The sequence below is a fragment of the Porites lutea genome, chromosome 4, assembly GCF_958299795.1.
Source record: "Porites lutea chromosome 4, jaPorLute2.1, whole genome shotgun sequence".
NCBI lineage: Eukaryota > Metazoa > Cnidaria > Anthozoa > Scleractinia > Poritidae > Porites > Porites lutea.
Window position 1 is genome coordinate 33,930,073 of NC_133204.1, and position 19,362 is coordinate 33,949,434.

General features: G+C 40.4%; 1 protein-coding gene across 1 annotated transcript; it reads left to right on the forward strand.

Moving 5' to 3' along the window:
• Window positions 1–366: 366 nt before the first annotated feature.
• Window positions 367–4,060, forward strand: LOC140934562 (uncharacterized). The gene is made up of 5 exons (XM_073384167.1): window positions 367–1,107; window positions 1,240–1,351; window positions 1,462–1,723; window positions 1,994–2,270; window positions 2,699–4,060. The coding sequence occupies exons 4-5, from the start codon at window positions 2,157–2,159 to the stop codon at window positions 4,058–4,060; spliced, it is 1,476 nt and encodes a 491-aa protein (XP_073240268.1). The 5' UTR covers window positions 367–1,107; window positions 1,240–1,351; window positions 1,462–1,723; window positions 1,994–2,156.
• The last annotated feature ends 15,302 nt before the right edge of the window (window positions 4,061–19,362 follow it).

Here is a 19,362-nt window from a genome sequence, read left to right on the forward strand (position 1 = left end):
TTTATCGAACTTCCTTTGAAGCATAAAGCGCGAAATTTAACAAAATATAATCATCAATAACTCGTAACAATTACTATTCAAAGCTCATTCTACTCCTGTTATTAATCTTACAGAGGTTTGAGCAGATTCATATAGCGTTCAGAAACAAAGCCAACCGGCGCAAAGCATACCGGCCAACAGGAATTCTTTAATGTAAAACTTGTGCACGCTGACTATACGGTAATGATGCCAAACTGATGGAATAATTAGATACTTCCTAGATACAGCTTTTTTCTCTTCCAGCATAGCGATCGCGACTCAGACCCCAGCGATCGCCATTCAGATGCTTTGTCGCGGACGTCTTCTGGATCCCAGGAATCTCTTGGCGCAGCAGAGACGTCGGCAGAATGGCAGCCCACCCCTCAAATACAGCACCGCCTTTATTACCTTAATAATTTCCTCAGAATGGCTACTGAAGGCAGGGTCAGCCCGGTGAGGTCACAGTGCCAATGTGACGTTCTTACTATGTCATCCAGAACCCAGCGCTACTACCGGAAAAAAGCGGAGCAGGCTATCGAAGGCGTGCTTGAATCCATTGCCCCTGGCAACGCCTCCTGGCTCTACCACCAAGTCATGCAACGGCGGATTCGTTTACAAGCGGCCGAGGGTATAGTCGAAGACACGCTGGTTGCCAGACTGGTGATTCTGTATGAGGAAGCCGCCAATTGGTACACGAGACAACAGATCCTGTCGCTTTTCGTGAACGACTACTCGAAGAGCGAGCTATTGGCTTTGATTCCGGGTCTCTCAAAATGGAGAATCGACGAGGCAAGGAAGCACGCTTTCCAAACTAAGCCCGGGCAACCCATTGACCCACCAAGGATCACCAGATGCCGTTTGGATGCTGTGAAAGTTGACCACTTTCTTGACTTCTTGTCCAGTCCATCAGTTCTTCAAGATGTGGCATATGGCACCAGAACTCTTAAACTGGAGAGTGGAGAGAGCTTAGAGATCCCGAACATGGTGCGCACACTTATATCCTCCCACCTAGTGCGCATGTACCTGAACTTTTGTGTAGAGTCCAATTTTGAGCCTCTCGGACGCTCCACGCTCTTCAATATAATCAAGGTACGGATTATAAAACGTTCGTAAAGGACGAATTTTGATCAGGGTTAATTGTAGTTGTAGTAGTGGTGTAGTAGTAGTAATGGTTTGCATTTAGAAATTAGTTTGAAACGAAAGCATTTTGTTTCTCTTCAGGTTTGTGGGGCTTCACTAAAGAAATCGTTAGCCGGTCTTGATAGCACTCAGACAGATGGGGTACAGGCGCTCGCCACTCTTGAAGACATCACTCATCAACTCAAACAAGCCGGTAAGATACAAACACCTTCCATTATTACTGTAGGTGCACGAGTTGTCACAACTTTTAATAAGCTGACGGAGTATCAATATTTATTATTGTGTGTATTTTTTCTATCACAGGACTGGATAGCACAATGGCCGATAACATTCTAATGCGACTCAAAGCAGGTCGGTAGTATCTGAAGACGGATTTCAAGATCCACACAGCCAGCGAATCCCCGTGCGCAGATCACTGCAGAGTGTTCGCCCTCAGTAGGACAGAGAAAGAGTACAACGGTCAGTGCCAACATCAGCATACCATAACCTGTGACCGGTGCGAAGACCTAAAGAATGCTGTCTCAGATCTGCAACTAGCGTTGGATTCAGGTGAAGTACATCTAAGGTAAGAACATCTTTGTGACAGAAAAGCAGAGTTTAGCATTTATTGTCAACTAACAACCTAATCCCCAGGGCGCTTTATATGAGTTTCAGTTAGAAATTTTAAATTGCTTTGTGTGGTTCTAAACCTAATGAACATATATGTTTTAAATGAAACGCAGTTTACGAAAAAAGTGAGATAGTCATCATTGTTTTTTGATAAAACGGCTCCAAAGAAAAATTTCTGACGCTATCGCGCCGTGATGTTGACAAGCTCTACTCTTTCCCTTTTTAGTCCTGATAAGCGAGAGGAGTTACAGCATGATTTGAGCTGCGCTGCGCCGAGCATAGAAGATTGGAAGTCGCACGTTCTCCGTTCAGTTCACCAGGATGCGGCCAAGAGCGAAATTGTTGATAGCCTGAAACCATCACAGGTTCTGCTAATAATAGACTGGGCGATGAAGTTTATTCCCACCAGCTTTCGCGAAACGCAGCGCGACTGGTTTGGAAAGAAGGGGAAGTCCTGGCATCTCTCGGTGGCCATCACTAAAGCAGAAGATGGAACAATTGAGGTAGAAATCATGTGCCTACTCTTCTGTCTTTATCGCTCACTGACCACTATAAACTAGTTTCTCGTGAGCGCGGTCTTTGTTGCGCTAACCGATTGCAAAATTGGATAACTGATAAGAATGCCAGGCCGAGAAAAGACGCGAAAGCTTAAATTCCTAATCGTGAATTTCAACATTTCATTGCTTTCGACACTTATATCAAGATAAAACGTTGGCGACGCACGTAAGCGCGCGCAAAAGCGCATGGGACGGAGTACATTTTTAATCCAAATAAAAGGCCATAAACATTCTCGAAAAAAGCAGACCTTCCCGGGTGTTATCTCTGTTTCAAGTCAAAATGCGCAGGTTAATACTCCATTAGCCCTTGACTGTGACCAGGTCCCTTGGCGCACTATTCATGGTAAAAAATGCTTTACTATTATGATTTTCAGACACGTACATATATCCACTTATTTGATGAATGCAATCAAAACTGGTTCAGCGTTGCCTCCATCATCGAAGATTCACTAACCACCATGAAGCGACAGAAACCTAGACTGAATGAAGCTTTCCTAAGATCTGACAACGCAGGCTGTTATCACTGCGCATTTCTTCTTCTCAGTCTTCCAAGCCTTGGACAGCGGGTTGGTGTCCGCATAGCTCGTTATGACTTCAGTGAGGCCCAAGCTGGGAAAGACATATGTGACCGCCGAGCCGCCGCATTGAAGAGCCACATTAGGCGCTACATTAATGAAGGCAATGACGTCAAGACAGCAAGTGACATGAAAGCTGCTATTGACTCGCATGGGGGCGTCAAAGGCTGCTACTCAGTGGTGTGCAAGGTTGACGAAAGGTCCCAAAACATGACCAAGCACTCGCTGAGTGGCATACAGTCTTTGAACAACTTCGTGTTCACTGAAAGTGGAGAGATGATCGCTTGGCGGGCCTACAATGTCGGACCCGGAAAGGTCTTTTCCGCGGCGTCGCTAGCGCGTCTCGGTACCCCTCAAGGCCCGACAAACTTACAAGTTCTCCAGGCATTCAATAGTCCTGACATACTGACTGGTGTCTTCCGTGCATCTTCCAGCACGCAAGAACAGCAGCCCGCAGCACCTCCAACGGACCCTATAGCCGTAGAACGGATTCAGCTTGAAGAAGAAGAGCGTGTGGCCTTTAGCTGCCCAGAGGAGGGTTGCATAAAAGTTTACCAAAGTCACAGCAACCTTCAGCGTCACCTCGATGCCGGGAAACACCTTCTCGCGTTAGAGAGAGAGTCTACGTACGACGTGATAAAGAAAAAGTGGGCAGAGACCTGCAAGTCAATTTCTGGTAGCTACGTGGAAGCAGCTCAGCCGCCCACATCTGCATCCGCCTCAGTTTCCCACAGCCAGTCGGAAGACCCGCTGCCAACAGCTTACATGGGCTGGGCATTAAAAAAGACCAAGAAGTCTGTTCATTTCACCACTAAAGTGCGCCAATTTTTGCGTGAAGTCTTCCTTCAAGGAGAGGACACCGGGAATAAAGCAGCGGCTGAGGATGTAGCAGCACGAATGAGGTCCGTGCGAACCGCTGAGGGAACGAAGGTATTTACCAAAGACGAGTGGCTGACATCTACCCAGATCTCCGGATATTTCAGAAGAATGGCCGCATTAAAGAGGAGTGGGGGTCTTCATAGAAGAGAGGAGGTGAGGCCAGCGCCAACAGAACCGGTACCCGAGGGAGGAGAAAGCGAAGATGAGGAGGAAGACCCATATGAGGCTGAAGCTCCCCTTATCAGAACACGGCTTCAAATCAGGAGGGAGCTAGAACTGTAACTTTACTTTCGATGAGAGTGTTTGTCTGTTTGATTATATCTATTTTGACTTTTGTCTTTGATAGTTCTTACAAAGGACAGTTCTTTAGGGCACAAGTCACAAAAACACGAAGTTGATTTTGTTTTCAGTATAGCAAGGTCTTTCTGATAAAGTTTTCTGCATCAAGATGCAATGTGGCGTGCAAGTTTCAAGCAAATGTATTATTCCTTTATTAGATGAACAAAAGTCAGTTTCATTATACGATCATTCTAACCTTCAAATACAGACAATGTAAGCATTGTGATAGAGTTCTGTGACTCTCGTGTTTCACTTAGCGATGAGTAAGTTCCGTCACGAAGTTCACTTATACAATAATAGAGGTCATCATTAAGCCGTCGATTGTCTCTTTCATGGCTTAAGACAAACAAAAGCTTTTGAAATGGTTCAATTTCATTAAATTTTATAGTGTGTAACCATTTTGCTGCATTTTGTACCTGTTGCTGTCTTTATTACCGAATTAGCGAGTTATGATGAAAAAAAAAATGAAGTGGGTATCCTGTGGTGGGCCGAGTTTTTTTTATTTTAGCTATTAGATAGAAATGGTTCTATTTCATCAAGGTGTATGGTGTGCAACCATTTTGTGTCATTATTTGTCTGTTGCTGTGCCATAATTACCGAAGTAGCGCGTTATAATGGAAAAAATTGACGCGGGTACCCTGTGGTGGACGACGTGTTTGCAGTCTTCCTGTGGAATAATTAAATGAGTGCCCAAATATTTTTTTGTAGATATTGTTAGTATGAAGTCCCGCCTTCTAGACGGTGTGCTCCGTTTTTGGAAGCATGCTCCGGCATTGGAGATATTTTGGCCTAAACTTTGGATATTTCAACAGTTTTGACTATTGGGTGAGAGTGGGGGTCTTGGCTGAGATGACTTGTGTCATAGGAACTTGTCGTAGAAGAACGAAACAGTTACAATAAATTGTCTTTGGGTAGGATAACATTCATTAAAAATATGAAAAGGTTTGGTGGAATTCTTTTAGCAGTAGAGCTTTATACTTTTGACCAATTTTTAGGTGTTTTTTGGTCATTTTTTAAAAAAAAACAAGCGGGGGTGGTCAACTTCCCCCGGTTTCGACCAAATTTCCTTAAACTTAGAGGGAAGTAGTTTTGGGCGGACCCCTTCAAATTGGCCAAGTTTTATCGAAATCGGTTAGATGGCTTGTGCCGCCCCTGCCTGGTCCTTTCGTGGATGCACTCTTAAACAAGAGCGTGGGATTGCTGTAGGGGTAACCTACGGTGTGGGCGTTTTCTTCGAGCACGCAAATGTTTTTCCTCGCGAAAGTGCCATGACAGCTGTCCAACCCAACATAAACAAGCAGCTTTCGCACGCCTAAAATACGCCTCCACTGCATGCTAGGCTGATTGTGATTGCATCAGGGTTTGATGGTTATTTGCCACTTTTATGGCTTCCATACATTTCAATTGCAGGGGAATTACTGTGATAGTACCACAGTAATGCTCCAGTAAAATTACGGTGTTTTTATGGGGTAAAAAATACGATCGTAAGTTTTGTAGGAAATACTAAATAAAGGTCAATGAAACTTACTCTGCAGTTAGTTGTTTTTGTCCTAAGTGATCAAACGAAGTTTCATGATAACATGCCATACAATAATTATAATACACAAGGTAGGAGGCACGAGATGGCATCTCGGCTGACAGTTTCGAAACCTATTTTACAAGGCAAAATATAGCATCTAGGAAAAACTCTCAAGATTTTTTAGCGTCGCAGGTTTCCGTTTTGAGGAGAAATAAGGCCACCAACTCCATTACTTCTAACCGTCCATTTTTCGGCTGCACTGAAAGCCTTTGTGCTTGGTAATTTATTCAAGCTTTTTAGACTTGACATCACATTCGCACGGGAAGTTTGCCACTTGGGGATAAAGATGAAGAAAATATGACAATCCTCTTATTCTTTTCATTATCCCCAATGACAAACTGCTCGTGCGAATGTGATGGCAAATCTAACATGTTTGGATAAGTTACTTAATACAACGGTTTTCATTGCAGCTGAAAATGGATCGGTTGAGGAACTGGGGTTGGTGGCTTTATTTCTGCTCAAGACGGGAACCTTTGGTGCTAAAAATTGGCAGGAGATTTCCGAAGATGCTATATCTTGCTTTGTTGAGATTTTTCATTCGAAAATTATAAAGAGAAGGGCAAATACACGGTAACTTTGATAAATGGGTGTTCATTAATCTTGCTTCAGCATTAATCTTGCTTCAGCATAAAGTTGTTCTTCTTGTATTGCGAACTCTATTCGCCGTAGGTTTATGGTTACTCAGTTTCTTGCAATAATAAAGCTTTGGCTTAGAATACCCTTGCAGACACGGCAGTTTTTCTCTATTTGTGCGTCAAATTTCACAAATGTGTTAGCGTTGCATTTTAAGGTTAAATTTGACCAGCTATTTGTGCAGCGAGTTCTACGGTCACGATAGACTTCACACTTGCAGATATAAAACTAGAGAGCTCAAAGGCTTATTTGCTGAAGTTAGAGAAAAATCTGTCTTAGGGTTTCGTAGTTACTGATATTTTTTGTAAAAGTGTGGTTTTAAACAGATGCCGATATCTCAAACGTTTTTATAGCTACAAGAAAATAAATAACAGTTTCTTGAAGTTTGACCATTCTTTATTGACGATCCCAAAACTCATAGAAATCAGCATTCCTGCCGAAAAACCCAAAAACATAACTAACGCGCAAATAAGTAGGTCCGGGCCGCCTTAAGAAGTAATTAAGATACGGAAGACTGACTTTGTATGATTTGATGATTTGCATAATTTACACCTATACAGGAGCCTTGCCGCTTGCACCTTGCACCTATCCCGTAGTCATGGCGACCGTTGGAGCGCCACTGACTTACAAACACTTAGCATTAAGGTGCGGTAAAACGGGCATAAAAAAACATGCAGCTTGTTCTGCAACGTTGCTGCCAAACGAGTTGAATAGCGATGTTGGGCGTTTTACCACCCTCATCAAACCTGCCTTGCAATGAGTCACCGAAGTTGTTAACAGGTATGAACGAGGGTGGTAAAAGATCGCTTTTTAACTCGGCGTTTTGCAGCAATATTGGAAAACAAGTTGCATGTTTTTGCTGCCCGTTTTACCGAAGCTTCAATACTCTTGGCACCTTTGGCGTTTAGTTTTAAGAAATATTCCTATCTGGTATCAAAACCGCCAACTGTGCATGTAAAAGCAAATGTAGTTGTATGGATATGTTTAGACAGCTATCTAAATTTATTTGACCTTTCCCAGCCACATTAATCCTGTTAATCTGCCGAATTTGCCAAGGAACAGGCAAATGCAGACGGGAACTCAACATCGATTAAGGTAAGCAATTATACTTTCCTTGGAAACTGCCTACCTATCCTTACCCTAAATGAGAAGTAAGTGTTAATGTTGGCTTAGGGGAGGGGTCGGTGGGCAGTTTCCCAGAAACGTGTAATGATCCGCATGTCTTAGATTGTTTTTAAAGTATGGATTATTTTGAACGAATGTTCAATAAAACGGTTATTGAAGGCAGCTTTTGTATGCCCTGAAGAATTATCAGATCTCAAACTGTGTTAGCGACCTTGGCCGTCGGCCCATCGATCTGCATAATTCTTAAGGTTATACTCAGGCTCATCCAGTAATTGCTACTTATGATAGGAAAGGGGAATGCAATTATTGCTTTATTATCCATATAAGATATTCAGGCAATCATTTTCGTCTGAGTGACTGACATCTATTATGGTGTAATGTATCTTTCAAATTTGGTGAGCGTCAGCAGGTTATGAATAATAAATGATTCTGAATATTAACCCGCGGATAAATATTTTAAATCGATCATACAATTATAATTATTTCTACGCTCTGCTACGGTAACGTTTTTAGGCTACTGCTGTAACTCTATTTTCTAACCACTTGACCATCATTGATTCAAATACAGGAGGGACACATTCGATCACATCGTATATTTGTTGTTGTTCTTTTATAAATATGATTTACTTTGTCGATGCGTGGAATTTGTTTTCTTTGGCGGCCATTTTGTCGGTAGGACCTGGAACCAAGAATAATTTGAATAATCTGCGAACGGATCTGAGAAAGTCGGAAAACTATCGGAAGGTCCGATGCTATGAGTGGCTCCAAAGATTTTTCGGTTCCAGACCTCGCACCAGCTGACCGCAAAATTCAAAATGACCGCCAAAGAAAACAAATTCCACTCTTCGGTAAAGTACGTTATCTTTTTTTTAAATATTAATTTAATCGGATGTGAGAGCCGCAGTGTGTTAAAATTTACCGGCCGGGAGGAGCACCTAGTTAACAAAACATCTTTAATGAAGCCGATACTGATGCAATCACGCAGCGATTTAGAACTTGGTATCCAGACCTTCTCCTTGAAACTCTGCAAGTTCGTTAACGAATGCAACTCTTGTACATGTATTATCAATGTTTGATCGGACAAGAGAAGGAGAGGTTACATCTAACTCTATTACGTCCTTGTCTTGTTCGGCTACGCAGGCGGTCCCTCAACAGGTCGAACTTGTTCCTACACTTTCCACTGATGTCCTCTCCCGACTACTTCCCATTACCTCAAGAAATCTGCTTCTCATAGAACGACAGGACTTACCGCAAACGTTGAAGAAGTAAATAAAAGGGTTAAAGACTGAGTTTGATATGCCCAGTCCATAGGTTATGAGACTCACCGGATCCATAACGTTTGGAAATTCCCTGAGATGCTGCACCAGTAGCCCAAAGTAGACAGCGAAAGGCAACCAGCAGACGACAAAACAAACAACTACAATCACCAACACGCGAAGAACTCTCTTTCTGGACCTTTCCAGCAACTTGGCATTTGTGATTGTGGGATTGGATATATCCCCTACAGTCGCAGAAAGTCTGCGATTCCTGGTCGATATCACTTTTATAATTCTGCGATATGATATAGTTAAGACTGCTAAAGGTATCACGAACCCAAGTAAGACTGAGGCAACGAGGTAAATCGTCCCAACAAGAGACTGGCCGTGTGTAGTACTGCAGTAGTAAATGGTGCTGTTATTATAATCAAGAGGAATGAAATTGCTTGTATAAAAAATCGGAAGGCATTGAACTGTACCGTATACCCAAGCAAAGAAGATCAACCAGGCCGGCCTGAGATACCAAGATCTATTGATGCACGTTAGTTCCTGCTTCACAAATGTCATGTATCGATCAACACTTATTGCTGTCATCAGGCTGACTGAGATTACAGGGTTAAGGTGCTACGGAAAAGGAATAAAGTAAATATGCAATACTGTGGATATGGTTTGACTACAGGTGAAGAAGATACGAAAAGTTGTATATTATTACCATATTTCGTACTGTAAAATAACAGGCAAAGTTTGCACTGGAGGCCAGTGGTTTTCGCATTTATAAGTGTTTTCACATTGAATATATTCAGGGTATTTGGATTCTCAAGCGTTCGCCTACATCGATAAATCCAGAGACATTCAAGCGGGAACTTTTACGCCCGTCATTTTCCTCTCAATTGGTTTTACCGCAAACTCATATGATCACTAGCGGAAAAGTATCCGGATTCGTTGGAAGAATTATTTACACTACAAAACGTTGTACAGTAATCACTGAACACGACATTCGGCTTTAGATTTCCGATTAAAAATCTCCTGACTTATAGACCAAACCAATCCCGGAGATAACAAAAGGACTTGCCCACATAATAATGAGCAACAAAATCGCACTTTTCTTGAAGACTGGAAAAGACGCGTTTATTAATTGTTACTGATGTTTCCTCAGTGGGCGCAGGAGAAAGTTCCGTTTGTTGTCTCTGATTGTTTAAACTATTTCTTTCCTTTGTCGGGGCATAAAAGTGGAAGTTTAAACAAAGCGTTTTGGTGACTCACGTCAAAGGAAAGTGAGGTGCGCTGCGGTTTTCCCTTTTAATTCTTGACGTTGCCGACGCTGAAATTTGTAATGTTTAGCTATAGTGTCTTGGCTCTTGTAGAGAGGACTTGCCAAAACATTTAGGCGAGACATTACTGCTAAATATTGCAAAAAGGCTTCTTCTAGTTGACGTGCGTCGCTTGGAAACGAATGAACTGGTGCCCTGGGAACATTATTCCCGCGAGATTAAAGAGCTTTGATCTTAACTGTTTTCATAGTCTGCTACACAGCCGTTTTTAGAGTCGTCACGCAACGCTCTTCCCCACTAATTGCGTGACGACACTAAAAACGGCTGTGTAGCAGACTGCTGTTTTCACTGAAACATTACTTTTAATTATTTTGCTTGATTAGTGGTGTGACGCCTATCAGTTCCACCAGGTCCTCTGAAATCGTGGCAGTTAAGAGCGAATGTCTGTAAAAATCGAGCAACCGGCGGCCACGGTCAAAAATTAAATGTCGCTCATTTCTTGTCCATACATACTTATTAGTAAGTAACTAAACGTGGTGTAGTTTGTTTTTCAAAAGGCCTCTTGGATTTGGAGAAAATCGACAAAATCAATTTTCGTGGTCGGCGACTTGAAAACAGCCAAAATTTGAGGCAAAATGAGGCGGTCTCAAAACTTCACTCGCACGCAAAAAGGAAGAAAGCGTGGTAAAATATTCCCCGATAAATCAATTTATAAAGGGTTTTAGCCCTAGTATGGCGGTTAATTCTTATCTTAACGATAATGTGGAAGGTAAACAATTTTATTTTAGTTTTGGTTCTTTTTCAACTCAACGAAGTTTAAATTTAGACCTAAAGTCGCGATTTAATTTTAGGCATGTGCTACACCTTGGTTTTTCCTGAAACTCAAGCTATAAGTTAGTTAAACATTGTACTAAAAGATATGTAAGAACTGGCTTGGGTAATTTAATTTGCGCTTCTGACGAACCTTCTGAACTTGAACAAATTTTGAGTGAAATATGATGTATTTGCATAATTCACCAACGGCTTGCTGTTGCCGAAAGGGATCATTGGCATTTCTTGAGAAGAAACCTGATGTACCTCTATAGTACGATAGTTAATTTGCTAACATGCAATAGGAATTAACTTAACTTTATAGTTTGGGACACTTCTTTTACTTTTTCTACTCTCGAGCTCAAAAATTCTGCCGGCGCTAAGGCATTTTGTAATTTGACCTCTAACGAGAGGTCATTGGAGATGGGCCAGGTTATTAAAATGTCACTCAAACCGAATGAGCGTTATGATCTAAATTCTTAAGGTGGTTGAACAAAATATTTCACAAGAAAAATATGTTTTTAAGACATTTTCGGCGATTTGAAAGATGTTCTTACCATTTAATAGAATCAGTTACAACGTACAGGGAGGAAGTGTGAGAAGACAAGGATTGGTGTTGTGTGACAACGAAAACCATCCTTCGAACAGAAAAAAAAATTGTTTATACATTTCTTTGATGCTTCCAAAGTTATTTGTTCAACTATACAACAACTGAAGGGTTGCATAGTCTGGCTGCCAACAGTACTTGATTTAAAAGTGTGAAGTGGTGGTCAGTTTTTCGGACACCTGCGCGTGTGATAAAAGCAATGACTATTAAGGAATTTGGAAAACATCAAAATCATACACCCTGCCAGTACATACGAACACTTAGTAGGTTTTAAACTTTGAACAACCTGGATAAATGATCTCGGAAGCGTTTTTTGTTTGGAGTGAAGAATCACAATAAAAAAGTCACGTTATTTCATATGTATATTTTGGGGAAGGATAGGTCTGAATCTTAGTTGGGTACTACCTAGTAAGACTCCGTTGGAAAGACCGTTGAGGGAATAGAAGAATCCGTCGAAAGGGTTACGCTGTAACTCTTGCTCAAGGATGGTAGGTAAGCAATTCGCTCTAAACCCTGTCTCCCCCTTTCAAATGCTTGCACAGGCTAACCAGCGTTAAAAACTTACCTTAGCACACGCAACTAAGAAAATATTGCAAAGTAATTGGGGAAATGCTATCCAGGCAGGGCGGCCTTGTGGAGTGGTAGATGACGTAGCACTATTTTTAAGTCTACAAACCTCTCCTTGAGTGTGAAGACTGAAGGCATGAGTTTGAGTTTCTAGTATCGAATATATGCAATGAAAGAAACCTGGGGTCTGGAACGCTGACCTGTTCGTCTCTCATTCCTTTACCAAAAGATATGTCAAAGTATATCAGACAATTTCAGTTGCTCCTTACAGCATGCTCGGCTACTCAAACAAGCTTTAAAATCTGACACCAAGAAGATATACCGCAGATACAGCAAGTTAGAAAGCTGGAATCAATCGTGTTTACCAATGGGTTAGGCCCTGACGTCTTCAAATTGACGTTAAAATGACACTGTTTACGCAAAAGCATTAAGTTTACTTTTCCAGTAAATTCCGTCTTGCGGCCTTTGACAACGGAGCAGGTTTCCCGTTTCTCGAAAGTCCCGGTAACTTTTCGGGCCCGAAATCAAATATTCAAATCGAAATATAAAGAATAAGAGCGCTGCTCCTGCCTAGAAAACTACTCCATTTTGTTTCATTAACTGATAGTTTTATCATGTTAGATGCAAAACTATTAAAACCTCGATCTTTAATGTAAAGGGAGACAGCTTACCGGGCCCGTTAATTATCGGGACTTTCGAGAAACAGGTCCCTGGGGCCCGTTTGTCTAATGTCCCTATAACTTTTCGGGCCCGAAATCAAATATTTAAATCGAAATAAAAGAAATAAGAGGAGCGCGGGTCCTGGCTAGCAAAATACTTCATTTTTTCATTAAGTGATAGTTTTATCACGTTAGATGCAAAACTATTGAAATTTCTATCTTGCATGTAAACAACAACAGCTTTAGGGGCCCGTTAATTATCGGGACTTTCGAGAAGTTTTAGTCTCAAGAACGGTACCAAAGCGCACACTCAGAAAATGGCAAATGACCGAGAGTAAAACTGAAAAAAAACTATGTGGGTAAAGAAAGCAGTGGTAGCGTTAGACGATAGTTGACAGGGGCACCCAACGACAGTTTCCTCTTAAATTTATTGAAAACCCTTTTAGGCTATCTAAATCACTAAGTTCTGTGCGCTGCCATATAATTATAACAACTGTTCGGTCATCCACAGGGCAACTTGAGTAGTCTTTTCGATCGAAATTACAAGGGCTTCAATATTATTTTTTTTTGAGAATTTTGAAATTTTTTCTGATTCCTTCTCCATTACAAGTTTTGTATCCGAAAGTTTTAATTCCCTTTATATGGAGAAAACCTGTCTCGTGTAGGTGAGTCACCCTCCTAGCCGAGAGAAAAAAAAACATTGACTCAACCGGCCTTCGCGCATGCTCTAATTGTCTCGCCTTGGCTATGCGAGCCCTTTACCGGTACGGATCGGATTTGGTCTAGACGGTCGGACCGAAATGTCTCCTTCCATTTGACAAAATTATTTTCCCTAGGACCAATGATCTGTATCCTGCTTACAAGCACGATAACCAAACTCGCGGTGGCTTTGGTTTGGTCTTTGCAACTGGAATGCACCTTCCACTGGGTACGTGGTTTTTCCGAAATTTCAAAGAGGAATTTTTGTTCAATGGAAAGCGCGTAAAGTGCCTACGGAGAAACGTTGGCCCAGCTAGGAGGCTGACCCTACCATTACAAAAGGGTGACTGGACAAAGTGGGTCACCCTTCTGGCCGAGCAAACTTTTTGTAATTTAAACGGTTCGCCATGTTTTCAGTAAGGAAATGTGTGAAACGTTGCCTCTTCCAGGGAAGCTGAGCCTGAGATCATGCCCTCTCCCTATTAAGGGAAGCACGGATAGGCAGGTGACCCTTCTGCTCGAGACAAATTTTCTTCATATAAGTGGGGCCTAAATTTTAATTCTTTACATTAATTTCAATTATTAATTATTATTATTATTATTATTATTATTATTATTATTATTATTATTATTATCAATTTCAATACAGTGGAACCCCGTTGATGCGACCAGCGTTGGGCCATAAAATCCTGGTCGTGATACCGAGGTGGTCGCATTAAAGAGGTCTTCAAAATAAAATGACTCGGAGATTTTCATGTCTGGGTGAAAGACTATGGGAGGTGAGCTGAGGCAAGAGGTGTTCGTATAAACGGAGTGGTCGCAATGCGGGGTTCCTCTGTATATAAACAGACTGAAACAAGAGTTTGACGATCGAATAACCATGTTCAGATTAGAAAAAATATATATACTGAAAGATAATTGCAGAATGTTTACGAAAACTGTTATCAAAAAAAATGGAACTTGCATATGTGAGAGGAAAGACAGCCGCCTGATAGGTAATAACGCGGTGAAATAGCTAGAGATTGAAGCCTGAAGTCAATCAAAGGCACATACAAGGCGACGGGGGAAAGTTGACGTGAAAAACGATGTTTTTGGACTTATTTAGTATTGTATGGAAGCACACTTTAAGAAAACTTAGGAAAAAAACAAAAAAAAAGCACGATTTTGATTGTTAGTAGCATAATATGCTACTTCTGGCAAGAACATTAAAAAAACGGCGTCGCTCAAATGGTTAGATTGGGAAGCCTGTGAATAGTGTCACGCAACACTTTTGACCAGACTTTTATGACAAAAGAGGTATCGGCAGCCCGAAAGTTTCACTATCAAAATCGCAGTTTTTGTGAGACCTAGAATTTTTAAATGGCAATGGATGTAAAAGTGTGACTGCGGAAAAGATAGGCCATGTTCTGTTTGAGGTTATTTTCACGCACCACGTTTCCTCGAGTTTTTGGATCTTCGGTTGATTAGCATGGGACAAGGCGCAATGCCAGTTGACAAGAACGGGAAAACGCATTTGAGGTAACAAAAATTATCGTTTTAGTACAATTGTCTTTAATACAAGTGCGATTGTGAGTTAAGTTTCGTTTGGAGAGCCCAGCCATCGTGACTTGTCGAGCAACAACCAACCGACTTTCTTGAAAAGTCTCATGTTTCAAGCAAAATTTATTCAACTTCAGAAGGTTCGTGTGAAGTACAAATTTAATTACCCAGGCCAATTCTTACATATGTTTTAGCACAATGTTTCAATAACAAATGACTTGAGTTTCAGGCCAAACCAAGGTGTAGCACATGCCTAAAATATGAAACGGAACTTTCAGCCTAAATTTAAATTTCGTTTAGTCGAAAAAAAACCTAAACTAAAATAACATTGTTTATCTTCCAGATTATCGTTAAGATAAGAATTCATCACCAACCGAGAAGTAGAGCCCTTTATAAATTGATTTATCGGGAAATATTTTACCCCGCTTTCTTCCTGTGTGCGTGCGAGGGAAGTTTTGAGACCGCCTCATTTTGCCTCAAATTTTGGTTGTTTTCAAGTCGCCGACCACGAAAATTGATTTTGTCGATTTTCTCCAAATCCAAGCGGCCTTTTGAAAAACAAACTACACCACGTTTAGTTGCTTACTTATGCCTATCTATGGACAAGATATGAGCGAAAATGATTTTTTGACTGTGGCAGCGAAATTTCAATTTTGCTCGATTTTTACAGACATTCGCTCTTAATACATTGTACATTAAAATCTTTACCTGCATAACTCGTGCCAGCTTGCAGAAACCAACATCTCTTTCGGCTATTTTATTTGGGTAATAAAAATTTATGAAGATGGTCAGGGGAATGCACAGCAAACACACCATCAGATCTGAGACGGCCAAGTTAACGAGGAAGAGCTGAACGGACGTTTTGTGACCTCGCCGGCGCAAGTTTGAGATTACTGCTACCACGATACCATTGCCAAGAAGTCCAATGATCAGGATTAACCCTGTTGAAACAATGGTCCTTTGGCTTTAATTTTTTTTTTCTGCCTGTAGCCTCTGCCTCCCGCGAGCGAGCAAGATGAAACGAGCTTCTTGTTCTAATTACCTACCCTTGGCCAAGTGGCGAAGAAAAAGTTTTCTTTTTGGCCAAATAATTCATTCTTTATTCGGACCAAGCTTGTTTCGTCAGATGGCCGAATATTGGCCCGATTCATTTTTGCCTTTTATGGATCTAGACTTCTTCTCGGTCCGTAAAAACGCAAAACGAAGGAGGCCAATATCCAGCCATCTTGACCTTACGCTTATTAGTCATTGCTACTACTCTATGGGATGCTTGTCGTCTCGCTTTAGGTATTTGGGATGGAAAGTCACTATATTTACCCACTCAGGTATCGTTTAGTACCGTGCTTAAAAAAATTTACAAAAAATGCCCTGACACTGACCTAACAGAAATTTCCCTTAGGGGTCAGTTTAAGCTTGAGCCACACCCTCATTGGTCTCCCTTTGGGATTTAATTTGAATTTTCCGACGAGCATTCCCGTCAACAGTTTTATATGTAATTCTGTCCCCGGAGAAAGACATATATTTAAACAAATATATCTTTAGAGCAACGTAGTTTCCCCCAAGGCTTTGTATTCTGGGATTAAAGATCTTGTTTACGTACGATTATTAAGTTTTCGTGCCAAAATCTTGCAAAATAAATATCAATTGCTGTTCGTTTTAACCCTGCAGATTCAATGGTAGACATCCTAAAATTATATCCAGACTTCAAACATCCGTAAATATAGCATCGCAATGTCTCAGTATTAAGTAAAGTACATGAATTTTATTAATTACAAAATGGACTTTTTATGATTAAGTACGTTCTTCATAACTTCTAATTGTCCAGATTTTTCTAGAAAATCGCAACTGAGTTTTAGGTTCGCGAAATTTCCTTTCATAATTTTCGCGGAGTTTGTTTTCTACGTGGCGATCCGAAGATCATAGGTGATCCAAAAGCCTGTAATTAACGTTGAAAATAGGTTAAAGTTTAGCATAAAGCCGGTTAGAAGTATTTCTTCCAAAACGTTTATAGTTGGAGGAAACATGTTTTCGCTTAAAACAGGGAAGTTATTTCTGCTTTTTGTTTTGTTTTTATAAACACCCCAGTCACAATTCATTATATATTCATCTAACTAAAGACTTGAATAAATGATGCTTTGACTCTTATTCGTTATGCCACGAAGGGTACTGCTCAAGATCAATTGATCTCCCTCCTATATATATATATATATATATATAACTGTCCCAGACTAAGGACAAGTGTATTTTCAATTGGTTTTTAAGATTAAGATCTTTATATCGTTTTATCAAAATATTCACTGACAGTAATTTATCTTAAAATTCTGTGGAAGACACGAATGAATATAACAAGCTGCGTTTCCCATTCACGGCCGTAGTCCGCTTACCTAAACACACGGCAGAAACAGCAAAAATTCCATTGCGAACATCCCAGGGCTTTCTCTCCAACACAGGGTTCATGTTGCGATCACCTCTTTGCTAAATTGCTTAGGTTCTGATCGAGCCGTGGAAAATTCTCCTTGACGGTTCCAAGCAAGTGACGCGTTCTGTACACCGGTGAGCTGTATTTGAAGACTATATTCAAATTACTTTTAATTAGAAGTCAAACTTCAAATTACCTCTGATGATCTAAATTAGAACTTACTAATAAATAGACTAAATTTGTTATTGGCAATTTATCAAGAGGTAAAAACGATTTTCTGTTGTTTTTCGTTCTTTTCTCTCAAAACTAGTGTTCGGTGAAAAGTTTTAGTATAAGCACTTAACTATTACGAAATGGCATCACATCAGAATCAACATGAAATAGAATGTTAAAACACTTGAGATGAAATGATACGCGCCAAGTGTTTATGAGTAGTTTAATTTTAACTACTCATGTAGCTGATATATAATTTGTTTCTGAGTTATAACTGACCAGACCCTTCTTTTATATGTATACCATATGGCGACATGTGTCCTGAACTGAAAATGTATTTTTGGCCTTAAAACATTATGCTGGCTCACAATGTTTGAGGAAGAGTGCAAATTTAATTAAAGCCCCAAGGTTGACAGAATGAAAATAGATTTCCGCCAAATTATAACCCTGGAGATATTTTTTCATAGACCTTCTTGAGACAAGTACGTTATTCAAAGAAATGAATATAAATGATCGTAGTGACTGAATATTTCATAATATCTTGTGGTTAGAAGTCTGACATCGCGACAATAGTAACAATTTGCCAGTGAATATTGAAACTGTAGAAGAATCAATATTTTCAAGGCTTGATAATTAATAGAATGAAAAGCTTAACAATGAAGAAGTCGAAAAAAAAAATTGACAATAGCTTCAACTTACCAGGTAAAATCGCAAACTGAACAGGTCTGTATGCAGTCGGCTTTCTTAGCGAATCATAAAAATTGCGGCATCTAATTTGTTATTGGCAATAAAAGCAAGTTTTGTGCAGTGGTTATGTAACTCAATTTTGTTTAAATAAATAGTTTTATTATTCATTCAAATATTTCTCCGTTTCCGATTGGCTTCCACCCTTGGCAAATTCTTCAAAACCAGCTGTATTCAGACTAACGGTCGGCGGTGGACAACAACCTTCTCGAACGGCTGAATTGTGATAATTAACAATTATTCTTTGAAATCGAGGTGAATAGTGGCAAAATATTTACCGAGCCACGAAGTGGCGAGGTAAATATTCCTAAAGCCACTATTCACCGAGATTGAAAAGAATAATTGTTTTAGTATATACACACGAAGTGATTTCAACAAAATCAGAGAGGAAACCATTCAAAAGTACGATTTGATTGACAGATCAGGTCAGCTAGACACGCCACAGTTTAAAAATAGATCTTTGTAGAATTTTCAAACATGGCAATTCACAAGCTTATCACTTCTCAAACAACAGCGTAATGACTTAAATGGAACCGCTAAAAGTTTGAATTGTTTCCTTACCTGAGAAGAAAAGAAGAGCTTTGTTGTTTTCTGTTGACTTGCCCAGTTTATAGCCGAAAAGGTTTGTTGTGTCGTTCTTTGCATGAAGTGCTGACAAAAATGGCGATTCGGTTCCTCGAGGTAAGACGTCGTCTTCATGTAGCACTCTTTCTCGTGTTTACTTGAAACGTAGAATTTCTGCAAACATTTGCTTTCAAATTTGTTTGTCATAAGTAAACTTCGTTTTTGGGCCAAATTTTTCTTGTTAGGAAACGCTGAGTTCACGAAACGGCCTCTTCTAGGCGAATAAACGGGAGTTGTAAACAATCCATCGACCACAAAACTCAACAAAAGTAAATGGAAAAACGCCGTATTGAATCCTTCCAAGTCTTTTCTTGCCTGAAAAAAAAGTCAACCCTAGGATTTTGTCGACTTTTAAAAGATCTTTCTCTAAGAAAATGGGAAAAAAACCGAGCTCACACATTATCCACTCGCTAGGAGGTGAATATTGTTGAATAGTCCGAGATAGCGAACCAATCAGATTGCTTAAATCACGAAAATCACTGAGTGTGTATATACTAATT